The following is a 24,488-nucleotide window of genomic DNA, read 5'->3' as shown; positions in this document are numbered from 1 at the left end:
CCACGACCTTGCCATTCGGAATTTGACCCTGTACAGTTGTTTATCTGTTGTTCAATCCCATTGTGTCAGATGTTAACTACCTCGCCTGGTATACAGGAGGTCGTGGGTTCAATTCCGACCCTGACGCCTGCTGCTGTATATTTGGAGTGTGCGTGTCTCTCTCTCTCATCATCATCACGGTGGCTAGGAGATGTTAACTACCTCGCCTGGACTACAAGAGGTCGTGTGTTTAATCCCGACCCTGACGCCTGCTGTATATTTGTAGTTTGCGTGTCTCTCTCTCTCTCATCATCATCACGGTGGCTAGGAGATGTTAACTACCTCGCCTGGTATACAGGAGGTCGTGGGTTCAATCCTGACCCTGACACCTGCTGCATATTTGGAGTTTGCGTGTCTCTCTCTCTCTCTCTCATCATCACGGTGGCTAGGAGATGTTAACTACCTCGCCTGGTATACAGGAGGTCGTGGGTTCTATCCCGACCCTGACGCCTGTTGCTGTATATTTGGAGTTTGCGTGTCTCTCTCATCATCATCATCACGGTGGCTAGGAGATGTTAACTACCTCGCCTGGTATACAGGAGGTCGTGGGTTCTATCCCGACCCTGACGCCTGTTGCTGCTGCTGTATATTTGGAGTTTGCGGTGTCTCTCTCTCATCATCACGGTGGCTAGGAGATGTTAACTACCTCGCCTGGTGTACAGGAGGTAGTGGGTTCAATCCCGACCCTGACGCCTGCTGCTGTATATTTGGAGTTTGCGTGTCTCTCTCATCATCATCACGGTGGCTAGGAGATGTTAACTACCTCGCCTGGTCTACAGGAGGTCGTGGGTTCAATCCTGACCCTGACGCCTGTTGCTGCTGCTGTATATTTGGAGTTTGCGTGTCTCTCTCTCTCCCTGTGGTCGCGTGGATTTTTCTCTGGGTCCTCAGGTTTCCCCCCTCTACATTTAAGAGTATTCGGCTGCTGAACATTCCCACGCGATGATGATAAGCCACTCCGTTGAGCCATCGTTTGTGGCCAGGTCGCTTTTGCAAACAAAACAAAAAACTCCTAACTTGATTAGGTGCTTTCGTGACTGCAGGAATTAATCTTTGTTTTTTTCGGTAAAAGTAACGTAGAAATAATAAAATAATAATTATTATATAACAGCGATCGAAACGTCGTATTCTATTATATAATTTTATTTTTTAGAAATAATAAAAAAATAAAATTATATAATAGCAATCGAAACGTCGTATGCTATTATATTATTTTACTTTTTATTATTTCTACGTGACTTTACCGAAAAACACATAGAGTAAAAAAAAACTCCTACATAGTTCAGTGGGCCTTACCTGGTAACACAAAACTAGTTTAATTTGAATATTTTCAGATTCAAACAAACTCCTTTCTGGCAATGATTAAATAATAATAATACCGTAATTACTTGCTCAAATGGCACCGGTCAGACAAGGCCATAAAGGAGGTTTGTGGCTCTGCTGTGGGCCCAATCAGTTTCAAGGACAGTGGCCACATAAACCAACGCATATTTGTCTGTTGTTGGAACCTTCTGACCCCGTGCCACGACTGGACATCTGTGGGGGGGGGGGGGGGGGTGGGGAAAGAGCTTCATAGCTCATCGGATTCCTCCAGTACGAATACAGATTCTGACATTTGTTTTTTGACGCCGTGGCATTAGGCGTCTGTCGGGGGGGTTTTAACACCTCAACACCTACCATGTTATTAGCCAGCCAAGGGTAATGATACAATAAAAACGACTTTTGTTGCGTTGTTTATTTATTGTTTGCTGCAGTGAACAGGGTCGCTATGGTGCAACCAGTGATTGCCAAAGTTGGCTTTGCCCCGTGACAAACATGTAAGCGGCGTGTTTACCACGATGATGGTGATGATGTTTGCGGGGAGCGGTGGTGCAGCGGTTAGCGCTACGCCGCGATACGAACCCGGGCAGGCGGGCCGAGTTCGAATTACCGCCACCACGGTCATGGGCATCCCCTAGGTCGACTCAGCCTCAAATGAGTAACCCGGTGCAGTGTGTGAAAAGCATCGCCACTGGGGAGACAAAGGCGGCCGTGCCCGGGTTGCTGGCCACCCACCCCCTCGTGCGCCGTGCCGGCCTTCATAGGTGGCCACTCGCGAACAGCGCTTGCCCCAACAGTCTGTTAGAGGCTATAAGGGGGATCTTTGTTGTGTTTCTGATCCCAGAAGTTGTATTTTATTCCTCCAAGATAGAGTGCATATTCTGATTCTGAAATGAGTGCCTGGTGCGATGTGCAGTGTGTGAAAATCATCGCCACTGGGGGAGACAAAGGCGGCCCGTGCCGTGGTGATGGCAACCCACCACCTCGTGTGCCGGGCGGGTGTTCAAAGGCGGCTACTCGCTAACAGCACTTGCCCCTACAGTTTGCTTATGGCTACACGGGAGATCTTTGTCTTTGCTACTAACAGCACTTGCCCCAAGTTTGTTAAGGCTACACGGGGGATCTTTGTCTTTGCTACTAACAGCACTTGCCCCAACAGTCTGTTAAGGCTACACGGGGGATCTTTGTCTTTGCTACTAACAGCACTTGCCCCAAGTCTGTTAAGGCTACACGGGGGATCTTTGTCTTTGCTACTAAAATCACTTGCCCCAACAGTGTAAGGCTAACAGCACTTGTCCCAACAGTCTGCTTAAGGCTACACGGGGGATCTTTGTCTTTGCTACCAACAGCACTTGCCCCAACAGTCTAAGGCTACACGGGGGATCTTTGTCTTTAATACTAACAGCACTTGCTCCAACAGTCTAAGGCTACACGGGGGATCTTTGTCTTTGCTACTAACAGCACTTGCCCCAACAGTCTAAGGCTACACGGGGGATCTTTGTCTTTAATACTCACAGCACTTGCCCCAACAGTCTAAGGCTACACGGGGGATCTTTGTCTTTGCTACTAACAGCACTTGCCCCAACAGTCTAAGGCTACACGGGGGATCTTTGTCTTTGCTACTAACAGCACTTGCCCCAACAATCTAAGGCTACACGGGGGATCTTTGTCTTTGCTACTCACAGCACTTGCCCCATCAATCTAAGGCTACACGGGGGATCTTTGTCTTTGCTACTAACAGCACTTGCCCCAACAGTCTAAGGCTACACGGGGGATCTTTGTCTTTGCTACTAACAGCACTTGCCCCAACAATCTAAGGCTACACGGGGGATCTTTGTCTTTAATACTAACATCACTTGTCCTAACAGGCTAAGGCTACACGGGGGATCATTGTCTTTGCTACTAACAGCACTTGCCCCAACAATCTAAGGCTACACGGGGGATCTTTGTCTTTAATACTAACAGCACTTGCCCCAACAGTCTAAGGCTACACGGGGGATCTTTGTCTTTGCTACTCACAGCACTTGCCCCAACAGTCTAAGGCTACACGGGGGATCTTTGTGTTGGCCACCAGTGGGCAGACGACTCCCGCACTAATAACCAGAGGCTTGCATCGAGCTCTGTCGACTCTCAGAAGATACAGCCTCGCCCAATGAGTTTCACTATGTTGATCGATATAAAAGGGAAATTTGCGAATATGTGTGCATGTTCGAAATGTTTAGCATATATTCCCGACATGCAACAAACTTGAAATTTAGCATGTGGGTAGCTTCCAGACTGTACACAATGCAAAAAGTATAAACATAGACTTTTGTATTTGGGGGGGGGGGGGCGCAATAATGGATACATTTTGCACGGCAAGTGAGCGGTGACGTCACATCTATGATGTCACCAGCGGAAGCGTCACGCAGGGTGCCTGTCTCGGGCGCAGCCGGGCGGTAAAGCTCGTACTGGTAGGAACACCTCCTCCTGGTTACTACACCACCAGCCCACAGGGGATTATTGTGTCCGTCCGTCCGTCGTGCATCCAACAATGGGAGGGGTGGGGCTGGGTGGGGAGGGGAGGGTGGGGAGGGGCTGGGTGGGGGGTGGGAGGGGTGGGGCTGGGTGGGTGGGGAGGGGCTGGTCACCCCGTGGTGCCCCCCTTATAAAACTCAACGTTTAACCTACTCACGCCGGCTTGTGCCCGCCCTCACAGTTGGGCACATTGTGCGGAACACACCACGTGGTGGTGCTGCCGTTGTTGTTGACCCTGGCCATTGACCGAGCAGCCCGACGTTCCTACCAGCATCCCTCCGCAGGAGAATGTGTAACCATATAAATAACACAAACGGGAATGGATACCCATAGTCATGAATAAACATTCATTAACCACCCCCCTCCCCATCCCACCACCCTGCTCAAGAAGAGCAGACAATCCTAGATTTGAAGTTTTCGAGCCTGCAAGGAATCCATACTCTTTGGTTCTTTGGGTAAAGTCACGTGGGTATAAACTACAATAAATTAAATCACGACGTTTCGGGCCCAGCGCACAAGCGGTCCGTCATCAGGCGGGGCAATCACAGCAATGAACACGTTGCTGCGGTGGGCCAAAAAGGGCAGCTTGTAACCAGAAACGTCGCGATTCAATTGATCTTATTTTACACCCACGAGACTTCACCCAAAGAATCATGAAGAGTATGAGGAGCACGCAAGTGACGTCATCACACCCACCACCTCTGTTTGAGGAGCGGAACAGGGGGAGGGGTTCTCCACAAATCTGCCTGCCGTCCACCTGATGGTGCCGGTTGTAGTTTAGTGGCGAAGCGTCACGGGGCTCAGATTGTAAATGTTGTGGATTTGTTCTGACAACACACACCGGGTTAGTGCTGTACTAGTATACTACACTATACACTACACTATAGAATATACTACTATACACAATACACTACACTATACAATATACTACTATACACTACACTATACACTACTATACACAATACACTACACTGTACAATATACTACTATACACTACACTATACACTACACTATACACTACACTATACGATATACTACACTATACACTACACTATAGAATATACTACTATACACTACACTATACACTACACTATACACTAGTGCTGTACTAGTATACTACACTATACACTACACTATACACTACACTATACACTGCACTATAAACTACACTACTATACACTACACTATACGCTATACTATACACTACACTATACACTAGTGCTGTACTAGTATACTACACTATACACTACACTATACACTTTACACTATACACTTTACACTATACACTACACTATACACTAGTATACACTACACTATACACTTTACACTACACTATACACTACACTATACACTACACTATACACTGCACTATACACTACACTACTATACACTACACTATACACTACACTATACACTACACTATAAACTGCACTATACACTACACTACTATACACTACACTATACACTAGTGCTGTACTAGTATACTACACTATACACTACACTATACATTACACCATACACTTTACACTACACTATACACTACACTATACACTACACTATACACTACAGTGCTTTACGAGTAACTAATTGGCACGTTCCGTTTACCTGACACACAACCTTACCAATTGGCTGTGTCGGGTGGTGGTGGGTGATTGCATGTGTGAGTTGTTACATTTATAACTGAGCTATTGGTGAGTGAACAGGTGAGTGAGCAGGTGAGTGAGTGAGTGAGCGGGTGAGTGAGTGAGTGAGCGGGTGAGTGAGTGAGCGGGTGAGTGAGTGAGCGGGTGAGCGGGTGAGTGAGTGAGTGAGCGAGTGAGTGAGTGAGCGGGTGAGTGAGTGAGCGGGTGAGTGAGTGAGCTGGTGAGTGAGTGAGCAGGTGAGTGAGTGAGCTGGTGAGTGAGTGAGCGGGTGAATGAGTGAGTGAGCGGGTGAGTGAGTGAGCAGGTGAGTGAGTGAGTGATCGGGTGAGTGAGTGAGCAGGTGAGTGAGTGAGTGAGCGGGTGAGTGAGTGAGCGGGTGAGTGAGTGAGTGAGCGGGTGAGTGAGTGAGCGGGTGAGTGAGTGAGCGGGTGAGTGAGTGAGCAGGTGAGCAGGTGAGCGAGTGAGTGAGCAGGTGAGCGGGTAAGTGAAGACGCGACTTGTCTACCATGTACCTTCCACGCCTCGAACAATGCTTACGATTGTTTTCAGGCACGTTAAACATTTACCCGCTCGCGTATTGTAGACCGACAGGATCCATAAACAAACGTGGTTCATGGGATCACAGACGTGACATTACAGCTGGGGTTCTTGTGACTGTCGCTCCATATAAGGCGCTGGAGGATGGGTTGTGGAGTGATGTCGTCATCGCTTCCCCTATTTGGACAAGCTGGGTGACGTCACCCTCGCGAGGAATGCAGCGTCTGGAAGATGAGCAGCGGTGGCTATGAGATGTTGACTACCTCGCGTGGTATACAGGAGGTCGTGGGCTCCATCTCACGGTGGCTATGAGATGTTGACTACCTCGCCTGGTCTACAGGAGGTCGTGGGTTCTATCCCTCTCTCATCATCATCACGGTGGCTAGGAGATGTTAACTACCTTGCCTGGTATACAGGAGGTCGTGGGCTCCATCTCACGGTGGCTAGGAGATGTTAACTACCTCGCCTGGTATACAGGAGGTCGTGGGTTCTATCTCTCCGTCATCATCATCACGGTGGCTAGGAGATGTTAACTACCTCGCCTGGTATACAGGAGGTCGTGGGCTGCATCTCACGGTGGCTAGGAGATGTTGACTACCTCGCCTGGTATACAGGAGGTCGTGGGCTCCATCTCACGGTGGCTAGGAGATGTTAACTACCTCGCCTGGTCTACAGGAGGTCGTGGGTTCGATCCCGACCCTGACGCCTGCTGCTGCTGCTGCTGTATATTTGGAGTTTGTGTGGAATTATTTCTCCGGGTCCTCCGGGTTTTACCTCCACGTTTAGAATGAACGTCACCACGGATCACAGCGCTTAGATTATTTTGGCAGCTCTCAATGTCCACGTGATGATCATGATGATGATAAGGGTCACTTTGGTCGGGCTGTGGTGGCCACGTCGCTTCTGAACAAATAATCTAATAGCTCACGGGGGCTTAACCTGTTGAACACGTAGGCTTTCGGCGACCAACGTCATCCATAATAGAGGTTTTTTTGGGGTTGGATCGCGTAAATCACGGGCTAGAGAAGAGATGGAGTGATGTGGTACAGGAGGACGTGGAGCTGAGTGGACTTGCCGATGACTGGTACCAGCGGTGTCACGATCGGCCTCTGTGGAGGAGGCTCGTGAAGGACGCTACTGGGCAGTTGGAGGCAGTCGCCCTCCAACAACAACGGAGGGCGGAGGAGCGACGCTCACAACAACGAGCGGAGCGCCGGGTGGCTAAAGCACAGCGGGTTGGCACAGTAGGGGGCACAGGTGGTGCATCAGCCAGTCATCTCAGTCAGTCGACCCGTGGCACCTGGGTCTGCCCCGTGACCTCCTGCCAGCGGGCGTTCGACACTTCACGTGGCCTCAGGGTGCACATAGCCTGGCACAAGCGTCGTCGTGACGTCACCGCCACTTAGTGGCGAATGGCGGTTGTTGTTGTTGTGTGTGTGTGTGAGTCCATGTGTGTTTGTGTGTGAGTCTATGTGTGTGAGTCTATGTGTGTGAGTCTAAGTGTGTGTTTGTGTGTGAGTCTATATGTGAGTCTATGTGAGTCTATGTGTGTGTATGAGTCTATGTGTGAGTCTATGTGTGTGTGTGTGAGTCTATGTGAGTCTAAGTGTGTGTTTGTGTGTGAGTCTAAGTGTGTGTGTGTGTGAGTCTAAGTGTGTGTCTATCTTTTTCGCCCGGGCAACGCCGGGTACTTACCGTTAGTATTAAATAAAACAAACTTTATTTTGAACTTGGATACATTTCTGAAGAGATGTGTTGACCTCTCCTATTGTTTCCCTTCCACGCGGTGGTGAACTTACCGACAGACCCAAGAATATGAATCCCTGCAGTCAAGAAAGCTTTAAATCAAAATCTCTCCAATACTTTTAACTCCTATCGGGTTTGTTTGTATTGTTTGTCGTTCCATGCCCCCCCAAACCCCCCCACTTTCTGGACATTTATTAAACAAAAATATAAAAGAGCTTCATAGCTTTACGGATTCTAATTAAATAAATATTCTCACGGTGACGTCATGGAGGGTGATGATGGTGGTGGTGGGCGTGACTTAGCTGGGTGACGTCGCTGCTTGGCGAGTTGGGTTGGGAGGGAGGGGGTGTTGTTCTGGGTGTGTAGCCAATGGGGGGGGCGCTCGAGTCAGGAGGAGGGGGAGAGGGGAGATTGGGCGTGGCTTAGCCGGACCGGGGGGCGTGGCCTAGCTGCTATATAAGAAGGCGGGTGCGTAGGTCGCTTTTCGTTCATCGCTTGCGTTTGGGAGTTCAACTTTTTTGCTGAGCGGACTAACGGAACGAAAGGTGGGAAGCCCCGGACTCTTCATTCATTCATTCATGCATTCATTCGTTCAATTAATTCGTTCACTCGCACAGTCATTTCGGTTGTGGTGAGCCATTCCCACAACACGTACTCATCATCCACCGATGTATAATCAATCATTCACTGATAAATAATAAATCGTTCACTGATAAATAATCAATCATTCACTGATATAGTCATTAACACGTATAGTTTTAGTTCTTCAATGATGTACGCACACAGTCCAAGCCTTCACGGACTTGTAAGGGGCAAGTGCTGTTAGCGAGTAGCAGCACCACCTATGAAGGCCGGCATATAGCACACGAGGGGGTGGGTGGCCAGCACCACGCCCGGCCGCCTTTGTCTCCCCCCCCCAGTGGCGATGTTTACTACACACCGCACCAGGAAAATAATTTGAGGCTGAGTCGACCTAGGGGAGGCCCAGGACCGTTTCAGATAATCGTCACCGGTGGTGTTGGCCGTGAGCGGGAATCGAACTCGGGTCGCCAGGTTCGTAGCGCAGCGTAGCGCTAACCGCTGCACCACCGCTCCCTCCCCACGCTGTTAGACACAATCGCCCGGCTAGTTAACTCTCCCGACGCAGACTCAACATTTCACTGTTACTCCTTGCACGCTCACCAAACTCGCTCGCTCATTCATCATCATCCACTCATCATCATCCACTCATCATCCGCTCACTCTTCATCATCCGCTCACTCATCATCATCTGCTCACTAATCATCATCCGCTCGCTCACTAATCATCATCCGCTCGCTCACTAATCATCATCCGCTCGCTCACTCATCATCATCATCCGCTCGCTCATCATCATCCGCTCACTCTTCATCATCCGCTCACTCATCACCACCATCTGCTCACTAATCATCATCCGCTCGCTCACTCATCATCATCATCCGCTCGCTTACTCATCCGCTCACTCATCATCATCCGCTCGCTCACTCATCATCATCCGCTCATCATCATCATCCGCTCACTCATCATCATCATCATCCTCTCGCTCACTCATCATCATCCGCTCACTCATCATCCGCTCATCATCATCCGCTCATCATCATCCGCTCACTAATCATCATCATCATCATCCCCTCGCTCACTCATCGTCATCCGCTTACTCGCTCATCCTCGTCATCCGCTCGCTCGCTCGTTCACGCGAGCGAGGCAAAGTGCCACGCCTTTTTATTCGCCCACTCACTCTGCTCACTCTGACTGTTTCCTAAGCCGCAGTTTATCTCGCTTGTGCAACCTGCTCACTCACTCACCAATTCACTCACTCACCCATTCACTCACTCACCCATTCACTCACTCACCCATTCACTCACTCACTCACTCACCAATTCACTCACCCACTCACTCACCCATTCACTCACTCACCAATTGACTCGCCCATTCACTCACCCATTCACTCACTCACCCATTCACTCACTCACCAATTCACTCACTCACCAATTGACTCACTCACCCACTCACTCACTCACCCATTCACTCGCTCACTCACTCACCAATTCACTCACTCACCCACTCACTCACTCACCAATTCACTCACTCATTCACTCACCCACTCACTCACCCGTTCACTCACTCACCCATTCACTCACTCACCAATTGACTCACCCATTCACTCACTCACCCATTCACTCACTCACCCATTCACTCACTCACCAATTCACTCACTCACCAATTCACTCACTCACCCACTCACTCACCCGTTCACTCACTCACCCGTTCACTCACTCACCCATTCACTCACTCACCCATTCACTCACCCATTCACTCACCCATTCACTCACTCACCCACTCACTGACTCATTCATTCACTCACTGACTCACTCACCTACTCACTGACTCATTCACTCACTCACTGACTCATTCACCCACTCACTGACTCATTCACCCACTCACTGACCCACTCACCAACTCACTCGAACTGTCAATCAACGGTTCATTGACCCACCCACTCCCTCACCCACTCCCTCACCCATTCACTCACTCACCGACTCACTGAATCATTCACTCACTCACTGACTCATTCACTCACTCACTGACTCATTCACTCACTCGAACGGTCGATCAACCCCTCGCTGATCCACTCACTCACTGACCCATTCACTCACTCACTGATCCATTCACTCACTCACTGACCCATTCACTCACTCACTGACCCATTCACTCACTCACTGACCCATTCACTCGCTGACCCATTCACTCGCTGACCCATTCACTCGCTGACCCATTCACTCGCTGACCCATTCACTCACTCGCTGACCCATTCACTCACTCGCTGACCCATTCACTTACTCGCTGACCCATTCACTCACTCGCTGACCCATTCACTCACTCGCTGACCCATTCACTCACTCGCTGACCCATTCACTCACTCGCTGACCCACTCTCTCACTGACCCACCCACTCGATATCTCAATCAACCGCTCACTGACCCACTCACTCGATTTGTTAAATCAACGGCTCGCTGGCCCATTCACTCACTCACTGACCCACTCACTCGATCTGTCAATGCACCGCTCACTCACCCACTCACTCGAACGTTCGATCAACCGCTCGCTCACTCGCCACCCTCACTCGCCTATCCACTCACCCGCTCACTCGAACATTCGAATCGACCTACGCACTCGCTCGCGCGTCCACTCGCCCACCCCCATTCGCCCACTCGCAACTCCATTCTCAACCCACTCGCGCAATCGTCTTACTCGGTCACTCCGCTCGGCCACTCGCTCACCGTTTCAGTCGCCCACCGGGTCACGGTCCGTCTCGCCCATCCACCCACCCACTCGCCCATCCACCCACCCACTCACCCATCCATCCACCCACCCACTCACCCATCCACCCACCCACTCACCCATCCACTCACTCATCCACCCACTCGTTGTCTCACTCAGACACCCACCCATTGACTCACTCAGGCACCCATCCACTCTCCGTCTGACCTACTCGCTCACTCACCCACCCACTCTCCGTCTCACCCACCCACTCATTGTCTCACTCAAGACACCCACCCACCCATTGTCTCACTCAGACACCCACCCATTGTCTCACTCAGACACCCACCCATTGTCTCACTCAGACACCCACCCAACCATTGTCTCACTCAGACACCCACTCATTGTCTCACTCAGACACCCACCCATTGTCTCACTCAGACACCCACCCATTGTATCACTCAGACACCCACCCACTCTCCGTCTCACCCACCCACTCTCCGTCTCACCCACCCACTCTCCGTCTCACGCACCCACCCACCCACTCACCCACCCACCCACGCACCCACTCTAGTCAAACGTTCCTGCCGCCGTCACTGCGGTCGTGGTTTCCGTTGTAACGAACTGAATTTATTTTTTTATTTTTATCTCCCTTACAAAGCTCGCCGTGAGCGACATTTGGCATTCTTGAGTTAAACCACCACCACCCCACCCACCACCACCCCACCCACCACCCCACCCACCACACCACCCACTACACCACACCACCACACCACCAGACCTCACCACCACTCACCACCCCACCCACACCACCCCACCCACCACACCACCCACTACACCACACCACCCACCCCACCCACACCACCCACCCACCACCACCACCCACACCACCACACCACCCACACCACCCACACCACCAGACCTCACCACCACTCACCACACCACCCACCCCACCCACACCACCCACCACACCACCCACCACCCCACCCACACCACACCACCCACCACCCCACCCACCAGACCTCACCACACCACCCACCACCCCACCCACCACACCACCCACCACACCACCCACCCCACCCACCCACCAGACCCCACCACCACACCACCACACCACACCACCCACACCACCAGACCTCACCACCACTCACCACTCACCACCCCACCCACCCCACCCACACCACCCACCACACCACCCACCCACCAGACCCCACCACCACACCACCACACCACACCACCCACACCACACCACCCACCACCCCACCCACCAGACCTCACCACACCACCCACCACCCCACCCACCACACCACCCACCACACCACCCACCACCCCACCCACCAGACCCCACCACCACTCACCACCCCACCCACCACCCCACCCACCAGACCCCACCACCCACCCCACCCACCCACCATACCCCACCACCACCCACCACCCCCCCCCCCCATAATGAGTGAAGTTTGTGAAATGGTCTCTCCGACTTGGTTCATGCCGTCGATGAGAGTAGGACGCCGGCCAGCCGGCCGGCCAGGGTCACACAAGGGGTAGGGAGAGCCTCTTGGGAGGCTGGGGAATAGGAGGAGCAGCTTGAGATGTGTGGGACTGGCGGTGGTGGTGGCGATGGTGGTGGTGATGTTGGTGGTGATGTTGGTGGTGATGTTGGTGGTGATGTTGGTGGTGATGTTGGTGGTGATGTTGGTGGTGATGTTGGTGGTGATGTTGGTGGTGATGTTGGTGGTGATGTTGGTGATGGTCGTGGTGATGGTGATGGTCGTGGTGATGGTGATGGTAGATGGTGATGGTCGTGGTGATGGTGATGATGATGGTAGTTGGTGATGGTGATGATGATGGTAGTTGGTGATGGTGATGGTCGTGGTGATGGTGATGGTCGTGGTGATGGTGATGGTCGTGGTGATGGTGGTCGTGGTGATGATGATGGTAGTTGGTGGTGGTGATGGTCGCGGTGATGGTGATGGTCATGATGATGGTGGTCGTGGTGATGGTAGTGGTGGTCGTGGTGATGGTGGTCGTGGTGATGGTAGTGATGGTGATGGTCGTGGTGATGGTAGTGGTGATTGTGGTCGTAGTGATGACGGTAGTGGTGGTAGTGGTGATGGTGGTCGTGGTGACGGTAGTGATGGTGATGGTCGTGGTGATGGTAGTAATGGTGATGGTCGTGGTGATGGTAGTGATGGTGATGGTCGTGGTGATGGTAGTGATGGTGATGGTCGTGGTGATGGTAGTAATGGTGATGGTCGTGGTGATGGTAGTGATGGTGATGGTCGTGGTGATGGTAGTGATGGTGATGGTCGTGGTGATGGTAGTGGTGATTGTGGTGATGGTAGTGATGGTAGTGATGGTGGTGATGGTCGTGGTGATGGTGATGGTCGTGGTGATGGTAGTGATGGTGATTGTAGTCGTGATGGTGAGACAGTAAGAGGGGGTCCCAGAAGGCCACGTGTAGACCGCACAACAACAGCAACAACAACAACAACAGCTGCTGCTGTTGTTGTTGTATCTGGCGGAAGGAAGCGATGCACCGCTGGAATCCGTGGCGTTGGCCATGAGGAACCCCCATCAGCCCGCGGAGATTCTCTCTCCGTGTCTCTCTCCGTGTCTCTCTCCTTGTCTCTCTCCGTGTCTCTCTCCGTGTCTCTCTCCGTGTCTCTCTCCGTGTCTCTCTCCGTGTCTCTCTCCGTGTCTCTCTCCGTCTCTCTCCGTCTCTCAAGTGCATCTTCTGGGGCAATGTCTCCCTGTGTCTCACCGTGTCTCCCTGTGTCTCTATGTCCCCGTGTCTCCCTGTGTCTCTGTCCCCGTGTCTCCCTGTGTCTCTGCCCCCGTGTCTCCCTGTGTCTCTGCCCCCGTGTCTCCCCATGTCTCCGTGTCTCACCGTGTCTCCCTGTGTCTCTGTCCCCATGTCTCCCTGTGTCTCTGCCCCCGTGTCTCCCTGTGTCTCTGCCCCCGTGTCTCCCTGTGTCTCTGCCCCCGTGTCTCCCCATGTCTCCCTGTCTCACCGTGTCTCCCTGTGTCTCTATGTCCCCGTGTCTCCCTGTCTCTATGTCCCCGTGTCTCCCTGTCTCTATGTCCCCGTGTCTCCCTGTGTCTCTGTCCCCGTGTCTCCCTGTGTCTCTGCCCCCGTGTCTCCCTGTGTTTCTGACCCCGTGTCTCCCTGTGTCTCTGCCCCCGTGTCTCCCTGTGTCTCTGTCTCCGTGTCTCCCTGTGTCTCTGTCCCCGTGTCTCCCTGTGTCTCTACACCCCTGTGTCTCCCCGTGTCTCTGTCCCCGTGTCTCCCTGTGTCTCACCTTGTCCCCGTGTCTCCCTGTGTCTGTCCCCGTGTCTCCCTGTGTCTCTATGTCCCCCGTGTCTCCCTGTGTCTCTATGTCCCCCGTGTCTCCCTGTGTCTCTATGTCCCCTTGTCTCCCTGTGTCTCTATGTCCCCGTGTCTCCCTGTGTCTCTGTCTCCGTGTCTCCCTGTGTCTCTGTCCCCGTGTCTCCCTGTGTCTCTACGCCCCTGTGTCTCCCCGTGTCTCTGTCCCCGTGTCTCCCTGTGTCTCACCTTGTCCCCGTGTCTCCCTGTGTCTCTATGTCCCCGTGTCTCCCTGTGTCTCTATGTCCCCGTGTCTCCCTGTGTCTCTGTCCCCGTGTCTCCCTGTGTCTCTATGTCCCCGTGTCTCCCTGTGTCTCTATGTCCCCGTGTCTCTCTGTGTCTCTATGTCCCCGTGTCTCCTTGTGTCTCCCTGTGTCTCTATGTCCCCGTGTCTCCCTGTGTCTCTATGCCCCCGTGTCTCACATTGTCCCTTTGTGTCTGTCTCACCGTGTCCCCTTGTCTCACTATGTCCTCGTGTCTCACCTTGTCTCTGTCTCACCGTGTCCCCTTGTGTCTCACCCCGGTGTCTCTCCTCCCCGTTCCACCATCACCACCGTCATCATCATCACCACCATCACCACAACCATCACCACCATCACCACAACCATCACCACCATCACCACCATCACCACCACCGTCATCACCACCACCGTCATCATCATCACCGCCACCATCATCATCACCACCATCACCATCATCACCACCACCATCACCACCATCACCGCCACCATCACCACCACCATCACCACCACCATCAGCATCAGCAGCGATGGCGAACAAAGGTCCCTCCTACGGGCTGAGCCGCGAGGTGCAGAGCAAGATCGACCAGAAGTACGACCCCGAGCTGGAGGAGCGACTCGTGGCGTGGATCGCCGCCCAGTGCGGAGACTCCAGCGGCGTGGGGAGCTGTCCCGGCACGGGCAAGGCCAGCTTCCAGCTCTGGCTTAAAGACGGCACGGTGAGGGCTGGTGAGGGTGAGGGGTTGGTGAGGGTGAGGGGCTGGTGAGGGTGGGTGAGGGTGAGGGGCTGGTGAGGGTGAGGGGCTGGTGAGGGTGAGGGGTTGGTGAGGGGCTGGTGAGGGTGAGGGGCTGGTGAGGGTGAGGGGCTGGTGAGGGTGAGGGGTTGGTGAGGGCTGGTGAGGGTGAGGGGCTGGTGAGGGTGAGGGGCTGGTGAGGGTGAGGGGCTGGTGAGGGTGAGGGGCTGGTGAGGGTGAGGGGCTGGTGAGGGTGGGTGAGGGTGAGGGGCTGGTGAGGGTGAGGGGCTGGTGAGGGTGAGGGGCTGGTGAGGGGCTGGTGAGGGTGAGGGGCTGGTGAGGGTGAGGGGTTGGTGAGGGGCTGGTGAGGGTGAGGGGCTGGTGAGGGCTGGTGAGGGTGAGGGTGGGTGAGGGTGAGGGGCTGGTGAGGGGCTGGTGAGGGGCTGGTGAGGGCTGGTGAGGGTGAGGGGCTGGTGAGGGCTGGTGAGGGCTGGTGAGGGGCTGGTGAGGGCTGGTGAGGCGAGCACCACCTATGAAGGCCGGCACGGCACACGAGGGGGTGGGTGGCCAGCACCACTCCCGGCCGCCTTTGTCTCCCCAGTGGCGATGTTTACTACGCACTGCTACACCAGGTAACTTATTTGAGGCCGAGTCGACCTAGGGGAGGACCGGTTCAGATTATCGTCACCGGTGGTGTTGGCCATGAGCGGGAATCGAACTCGGGTCACCGGTTTCGTAGCGCTAACGTACACACCTACACACATACAACAACAGCCGCCATTCGCCACTAAGTGGCAGTGACGTCACCACGACGCTTGTGCCAGGCTATGTGCACCCTGAGGCCACGTGAAGTGTCGAACGCCCGCTGGCAGGAGGTCACGGGGCAGACCCAGGTGCCACGGGTCGACTGACTGAGATGACTGAGATGACTGGCTGATGCACCACCTGGGCCCCCTACTGTGCCAACCCGCTGTGCTTTAGCCACCCGGCGCTCCGCTCGTTGTTGTGAGCGTCGCTCCTCCGCCCTCCGTTGTTGTTGGATGGCGACTGCCTCCAACTGCCCAGTAGCATCCTTCACGAGCCTCCTCCACAGAGGCCGATCTTGACACCGCTGGTACCAGTCATCGACAAGTCCACTCAGCTCCACGTCCTTCTGTACCACATCACTCCATCTCTTCTCTAGCCCGTGCCACGCCCGTCTAGCCCCCTTGATCCGGCCGAACAAAAGCTGTTTCGGCATGCGGTGGCTGGGCATGCGGGCTACATGACATGGACACACACACGGACACACACACGGCCACACACACGGCCACACACACGGCCACACACACGGCCACACACACGGCCACACACACGGCCACACACACGGCCACACACACGGACACACACACGGACACACACACGGACACACACACGGCCACACACACGGCCACACACACGGCCACACACACGGACACACACACGGACACACACACGGACACACATGGGCACAGACGGACACGGCCACAGACGGACACGGCCACACACACGGCCACACACACGGACACACACACGGCCACACACACGGACACACACACGGACACACACACGGACACACACACGGACACACACACGGACACACACACGGACACACACACGGACACACACACGGACACACACACGGCCACACACGGACGTCTCACCTTGACTGGCCTTTTGCATGCAATACGTAAAACCTGTTTGGTGAGGATTACTCAAACACGCGCATGTTGAGGCCGGGAAATGAACCCAGTCAATTCCAGGTGAGGGTGAGGCGCTGTGGTGAGGAAGTGGTACTAGGGTGAGGCAGTGGCGAGGTAAGCCACGGTGGCTAGGAGATGTTAACTACCTCGCCTGGTCTACAGGAGGTCGTGGGTTCTATCCCTCTCTCATCATCATCACGGTGGCTAGGAGATGTTAACTACCTCGCCTGGTACACAGGAGGTCGTGGGTTCTATCCCTCTCTCATCATCATCACGGTGGCTAGGAGATGTTAACTACCTCGCCTGGTACGCAGGAGGTTGTGGGTTCTATCCCGACCCTGACGCCTGCTGCTGCTGCTGCTGTATATTTGGAGTTTGCTGTGTCTCTCTCCCTCCCCGTGGTCGCGTGGATTATTTTAAATTCTCCCCGCACATCTAGCGTCGGCGTCACCACGCGTGCTCAGAGTGATTTGGCCCGTGCTACAAATTTCTAAACGACGATGACGATGACGATGAAGCCGCTTGCGTCGTTGAGCAGCTAACACCTGCGAGGGGGTCGCTTCTGACAACGAGCGGCACCACAGCTGGTTTAGTAAAAACAATTAGTCGAGGTGAATAGTTTGACTAGTTCTCGACTCACGCGACACCAATCCCGTACTCAGATTTGCTCTCCCCCCCTCCCTCACCTCTTTCCTCACCTCTCCTCACCTCACCCGCGCCTCACCCGACAGGTGCTGTCTCACCTCATAAACTCGCTCTACCCTGCGGGGTCGGGCCCGATCAAGAAGGTGCAACCTTCCACGATGGCCTTCAAGCAGATGGAGCAGATCTCCCAGTTCCTGAAGGCCGCCGAGGCCTACGGAGTCAGCACCACTGACATGTTCCAGACGGTCGACCTGTGGGAGGGTGAGTTCCCCAACCGACGGCGACGACGCTCCGTCGTTCTCCCACCCCTCTGTGTGTGTGTGTGTGTGGCCTTTTAAAGGCGTCGGGGGTCAGGATCGAGCCTCTACGACCTTCTGCAGACCGGTCGACTCGCATAGAGACCCATAGACACACACACGGAGACCCATAGACTCGCATAGAGACCCATAGACATACACACAGAGACCCATAGACACACACACAGACCCATGGACACGCACACAGACCCATGGACACGCACACAGACCCATAGACACACACGGAGACCCATAGACACACACGGAGACCCATACACACACACAGACCCATAGACACACACACAGACCCATAGACACACACACACAGACCCATAGACACGCACACAGACCCATGGACACGCACACAGACCCATAGACACACACGGAGACCCATAGACACACACACAGAGACCCATAGACACACACACAGAGACCCATAGACACACACACAGAGACCCATAGACACACACACAGACCCATAGACACACACACACAGACCCATAGACACACACACGGAGACCCATAGACACACACACAGAGACCCATAGACACACACACACAGACCCATAGACACGCACACAGACCCATGGACACGCACACAGACCCATAGACACACACGGAGACCCATAGACACACACACAGAGACCCATAGACACACACACACAGACCCATAGACACACACACACAGACCCATAGACACGCACACAGACCCATGGACACGCACACGGAGACCCATAGACACACACGGAGACCCATAGACACACACGGAGACCCATAGACACACACGGAGACCCATAGACACACACACAGAGACCCATAGACACACACACACAGACCCATAGACACGCACACAGACCCATGGACACGCACGGAGACCCATAGACACACACACAGACCCATACACACACACAGATCCATACACACACACAGACCCATAGACACACACACAGACCCATAGACACACACACAGACCCATAGACACGCACACACGGAGACCCATAGACACACACACAGAAACCCATAGACACACACAGAGACCCATAGACACACACAGAGACCCATAGACACACACAGAGACCCATAGACACACACACAGACCCATAGACACACACACGGAGACCCATGGACACAGACACGGAGACCCATAGACACGCACACACAGACCCATGGACACACACACGGAGACCCATAGACACACACAGAGACCCATAGACACACGGAGACCCATAGACACACACACGGAGACCCATAGACACACACACGGAGACCCATAGACACACACACGGAGACCCATAGACACGCACACGGAGACCCATAGACACGCACACGGAGACCCATAGACACGCACACACAGACCCATAGACACACACACGGAGACCCATAGACACACGGAGAACCATAGACACACGGAGACCCATAGACACGCACACAGAGACCCATAGACACGCACACACGGAGACCCATAGACACACACACACGGAGACCCATAGACACACACACACGGAGACCCATAGACACACACGGAGACCCATAGACACACACAGAGACCCACAGACACACACAGAGACCCACAGACACACACAGAGACCCATAGACACATACACAGAGACCCATAGACACATACACAGAGACCCATAGACACATACACAGAGACCCATAGACACACACACACGGAGACCCCCATAGACACACACACACGGAGACCCCCAGAAACACACACGGAGACCCACAGAAACGCACACGGAGACCCATGGACACGCACACGGAGACCCATGGACACGCACACGGAGACCCATGGACACGCACACACGGAGACCCATAGACACACACACGGAGACCCATAGACACACACACGGAGACCCATAGACACACACACGGAGACCCATAGACACACACACGGAGACCCATAGACACACACACGGAGACCCATAGACACGCACGGAGACCCATAGACACACACAGACACACCCATAGACGCACTCAGACACACCCATAGACAAAGATCCCCATATAGCCTTAACAGACTGTAGGGGCAAGTGCTGTTAACGAGCACTTATGAAGGCCGGAACGGTACACGAGGGGGTGGGTGGCCAGTACCACGCCCGACCGCCTTTGTCTCCCTAGTGGCGATGTTTACACACCGCACCGGGTACTCATTTGAGGCTGAGTCGACCTAGGGGAGGCCCAGGACCGGTTCAGATAATCGTCACTGGTGTTGGCCGTGAGCGGGAATCGAACCCGTGTCGCCAGGTTCATAGCGCAGCGTAGCGCTAACCACTACACTATCGCTCCCCACTATAGACACACCCATAGACACTCACACTCAGACACACACCTATAGACACACACACACATAGACACACAGACACACACACACAGACACACACACACATAGACACACAGACAGACACACACAGACACACACACACACAGACACACCCATAGACACACTCAGATGCCCTTTTGAGGAAGTTTGTTGTGTTGGGGCCTTGAAGAGTTTCTCAAGTTCCGCCCTCGAGCGGGGAGTGCCCACAACACCCCGGGGTTGACCAACTACAAAGACAGACCCCACAATCTCCCCGTGTAGCCTGTACAGACTCGTTGGGGCAAGTGCCGTGAGCGATCAACAGCAGCCTACGGAGGCCGGCACGGCGCACGGGGGGGGTGATGGCGGGTGGCCCGCCACGGCCGCCTTTGTCTCCCCGTGCGCGTCGTCGCGGTTTCCGGTCTTTAGGCTGAGTCGACCTAGGGGAGAGAGGGCGGGGGGGGGGGGGGGTTCAGGACCAGTTCGGATAATCGCTATCGCCATCGTCACTGGTGGTGGCCGTGAGCCGTGATCGCCAACCGCGCGAGTTATTGTCCGTCTGTTCGGTTGAGCACGTTGCTGGGCTGTCGCGATCAATGGCGCCCCTAGTCGAGGGCCCCTTGGTGTTGTGGGTTCGACCCGCAGCCGTGTGATTGTCATGTGACGCGCGTGGTGGGGTGAAGTGTGGGTACTCTTGAATCCCCCTCTCGCCCCCTGACCTCTCGCCCCCTGACCTCTCGCCCCCTGACCTCTCGCCCCCTGACCTCTCGCCCCCTGACCTCTCGCCCCCTGACCTCTCGCCCCCTGACCTCTCGCCCCCTGACCTCTCGCCCCCTGACCTCTCGCCCCCTGACCTCTCGCCCCCTGACCTCTCGCCCCCTGACCTCTCGCCCCCTGACCTCTCGCCCCCTGACCTCTCGCCCCCTGACCTCTCGCCCCCTGACCTCTCGCCCCCTGACCTCTCGCCCCCTGACCCCGTACAGGCAAGGACCTGGCGTCTGTGCAGAGAACCCTCATGGCGCTGGGCAGCATCGCCGTGACCAAGGGGGACGGCCTCTACCAGGGCGACCCCGCCTGGTTCCACAAGTGAGCAGCGTGCGGGGGGCAGCCACGGGGCACGTGTGTGTGTGTGTCTGTGTGTGTGTGTCTGTGTGTGTGTGTGTGTCTCTGTGTGTGTCTTGTGTGTGTGTGTGTCTCTGTGTGTGTCGTGTGTGTGTGTGTCTCTGTGTGTGTCTTGTGTGTGTGTGTGTCTCTGTGTGTGTCTTGTGTGTGTGTGTGTCTCTGTGTGTGTCGTGTGTGTGTGTGTCTCTGTGTGTGTCTTGTGTGTGTGTCTGTGTGTGTGTGTGTGTCTTGTGTGTGTGTCTGTGTGTGTGTCGTGTGTGTGTGTCTTGTGTGTGTGTCTGTGTGTGTGTGTCTTGTGTGTGTGTGTCTGTGTGTGTGTGTGTGTCGTGTGTGTGTGTGTCGTGTGTGTGTGTGTGTCTGTGTGCGTGTGTGTGTCGTGTGTGTGTGTGTGTCTGTGTGCGTGTGTGTGTCTTGTGTGTGTGTGTCTCTGTGTCTTGTGTGTCTGTGTGCGTGTGTCTGTGTCTTGTGCGTGTGTCTGTGTCTGTGTGTGTGTGTCTTATGTGTGTGTGTGTCTTTGTGTGTGTGGGGAGCGATAGTGTAGCGGTTAGCGCGCTGCGCTATGAACCTGGCGACCCGGGTTCGATTCCCGCTCACGGCCAACACCAGTGATGATTATCTGAACCGGTCCCGGGCCTCCCCTAGGTCGACTCAGCCTCAAATGAGTACCTGGTGCGGTGTGTAAACATTGCCACTAGGGAGACAAAGGCGGTCGGGCGTGGTGCTGGCCACCTACCCCCTCGTGTACCGTTCCGGCCTTCATAGGTGCTCGCTAACAGCACTTGCCCCTACAGTCTGTTAAGGCTATATGGGGGGGTCTTGGCTTTGTGTGACTCTGTGTGTGTGACTGTGTGTGTGTGTCTCACAGTCTGTGTGTGCAAACGGCACTTTCCCAAAAGCTTTGCGCGATTTCTCGCGTCTGTGTGCGTGCGCGTGTGTGCGTGTGTGGACTGTCTGTCTGTCCGCTATATACGAGTGTGTGTGTGTGGACTGTCTGTCTGTCCGCTATATACGAGTGTGTGTGTGGACTGTCTGTCTGTCCGCTATATACGAGTGTGTGTGTGTGGACTGTCTGTCTGTCCGCTATATACGAGTGTGTGTGTGTGCTAGCAGTACTTGCCCCAACAGTATGTTAAGGCTATTCGGGGGATCTTTGTGCGTGTGTGTTTGACTGTCAGTGTGTGTGTGTGTGTGCATCTTTGTGTGTTTTGTCTGGCATTCGGCATTATATATTCTGCGTGCGTGCGTGTGGGTACTAGGTGTAACAGCCCTTGCTCCTCCACTCTGTTAAGGCTATGCCGGTGATCTTTGTCGTTGTGTGCGTCTGTGGCCTGGAATTTGGCACGACAGATTGTGTGTGTGTGTGTACGTACGAGTGGGGGGGGGGGGGGGGGGGAGCGGTGGCGCAGCGGTTAGCGCCACGCTGCGCGGGGAACCCGAGTTCGATTCCCCGCTCACGGCCAACACCGCCGGTGACGATTATCTGAAACGGTCCTGGGCCTCCCCTAGGTCGACTCGGCCTCAAATTATTTTCCTGGTGCGGTGTGTAGTAAACATCGCCACTGGGGGGGGGGGGGAGACAAAGGCGGCCGGGCGTGGTGCTGGCCACCCACCCCCTCGTGTGCTATATGCCGGCCTTCATAGGTGGTGCTGCTACTCGCTAACAGCACTTGCCCCTTACAAGTCCGTGAAGGCGACGGCTATCCGAACCGGTCCTGGGCCATCCCCCCATCCCCCCCATCCCCCAGGTCGACCCGGCCTCAAACGAGGGCCCGGCACGGCGTGCCGTCCATCGCCACCGCTCGGGCAAAGCCCCACCCCGTCGCGTGCCTTGCCGGCCTCTTGCCGGCGCTCGACCGGTGTGGGTGTGGGCGTTTCTCTGTCCGTGCGTCCCGTGCAGGAAGTCTCAGGAGAACCGTCGCGAGTTCTCCGAGGACCAGCTGAAGCAGGGCCAGAACGTCATCGGCCTGCAGTACGGCACCAACAAGGGCGCCTCGCAGGCCGGCATGACGGGCTACGGTCGCCCACGCCAGATCCACAACTGAGGCCCTCCCCCGGCGGCTTTGACGGCGCCCGGGCCGCGCCGCTCGCCGGGCCACCTCGGGGAGGGCCGGGCGACGGAGCGGGCGGCTAGGCGGGTGGGGTGGGGGGGGGCGGCTAGGGGGGGGCGGGCGTGGGGGGACCTAGGGGACCTGTCCCACCTGTTGTGGAATTCGGCCGGGCGGGCCAAGGCGGACCGGTCAACTAGGTGGCCGCGTGACTGATTCAACCGGTGGACCGGTCGACCGGTGGACTCGTCTACTGGTGGACCGGTCGACCGGTGGACTCGTCTACTGGTGGACCGGTCGACCGGTGGACTAGTCAACTGGTGGACCGGTCGACCGGTGGACTAGTCAACTGGTGGACCGGTCGCCCGGTGGACTGGTGGACTAGTGGACCGGTGGACCAGTCTACCGGTGGACCGGTGGAATGGTCGACCGGTCGATGGACCAACGATCGACCAGCGACCGCCCGCTCGCCCCACTTATTCCACGGCATTCCTCGCGACCCAGCGACCGCTCTTATCGACGAGTCGACCGGTCGACGAAGCCAAACCAAACGCTCCACCAAACGCCCGGGGACACAAAAAAAGGAAAAAAAATAATTAAAAATAAACCTCGATCCCATCAACCTTTTTGGTGGCTTTCCGCCCGCCCGCCTGCTCGCTCGCCCGCTCGCCCGTACTGCCGCTCCACCGCTCCGCCGCTCCACCGCTCCACCGCTCGCCACCCACCGGGGCCGCCTGGTGGGCCAACGCCCCCTCCCCCCCCCCGCCACTCGCCGACATTCCCCGCTGCGTCTCGTGCACACACACACGCGTGTGTGTGTGTGTGTGCGTGTGTGTGTGTGTGTACACACGGACAGACACGCACATACGTACACACACGGACGTGCACGTGTGTGTGTGTGTGTGCGCGCACAACGCGTACTTACGCTGGCTAA

At 55.1% G+C, this 24,488-nt stretch overlaps 1 protein-coding gene across 1 annotated transcript; it reads left to right on the top strand.

Moving 5' to 3' along the window:
- Nucleotides 1-8,228: 8,228 nt before the first annotated feature.
- On the top strand, nt 8,229-24,014 carry TAGLN3 (transgelin 3). Its single transcript, XM_032977131.2, has 5 exons — nt 8,229-8,347; nt 15,206-15,405; nt 17,873-18,047; nt 21,371-21,473; nt 23,407-24,014. Exons 2-5 carry the CDS (start codon nt 15,217-15,219, stop codon nt 23,549-23,551), a joined length of 612 nt encoding a protein of 203 aa, XP_032833022.1. The 5' UTR covers nt 8,229-8,347; nt 15,206-15,216; the 3' UTR covers nt 23,552-24,014.
- The last annotated feature ends 474 nt before the right edge of the window (nt 24,015-24,488 follow it).

This window comes from Petromyzon marinus, chromosome 62, assembly GCF_048934315.1.
Source record: "Petromyzon marinus isolate PM22_M1 ecotype Great Lakes invasive population chromosome 62, UKy_Petmar_22M1.pri1.0, whole genome shotgun sequence".
Taxonomy (NCBI): domain Eukaryota; kingdom Metazoa; phylum Chordata; class Hyperoartia; order Petromyzontiformes; family Petromyzontidae; genus Petromyzon; species Petromyzon marinus.
The sequence above is the reverse complement of the archived record's forward strand: the minus strand, read 5'-3'. Positions and strand labels throughout refer to the sequence as shown.

Excerpts from the sequence above, each read along its gene's own strand:
- TAGLN3 (XM_032977131.2), top strand. The coding sequence starts at position 15,217 with ATGGCGAACAAAGGTCCCTCCTACGGGCTGAGCCGCGAGGTGCAGAGC. Across the intron at positions 15,406-17,872 it reads TCTGGCTTAAAGACGGCACG|GTGCTGTCTCACCTCATAAA; the intron begins GTGAGGGCTGGT and ends CTCACCCGACAG. Across the intron at positions 18,048-21,370 it reads GACGGTCGACCTGTGGGAGG|GCAAGGACCTGGCGTCTGTG; the intron begins GTGAGTTCCCCA and ends GACCCCGTACAG.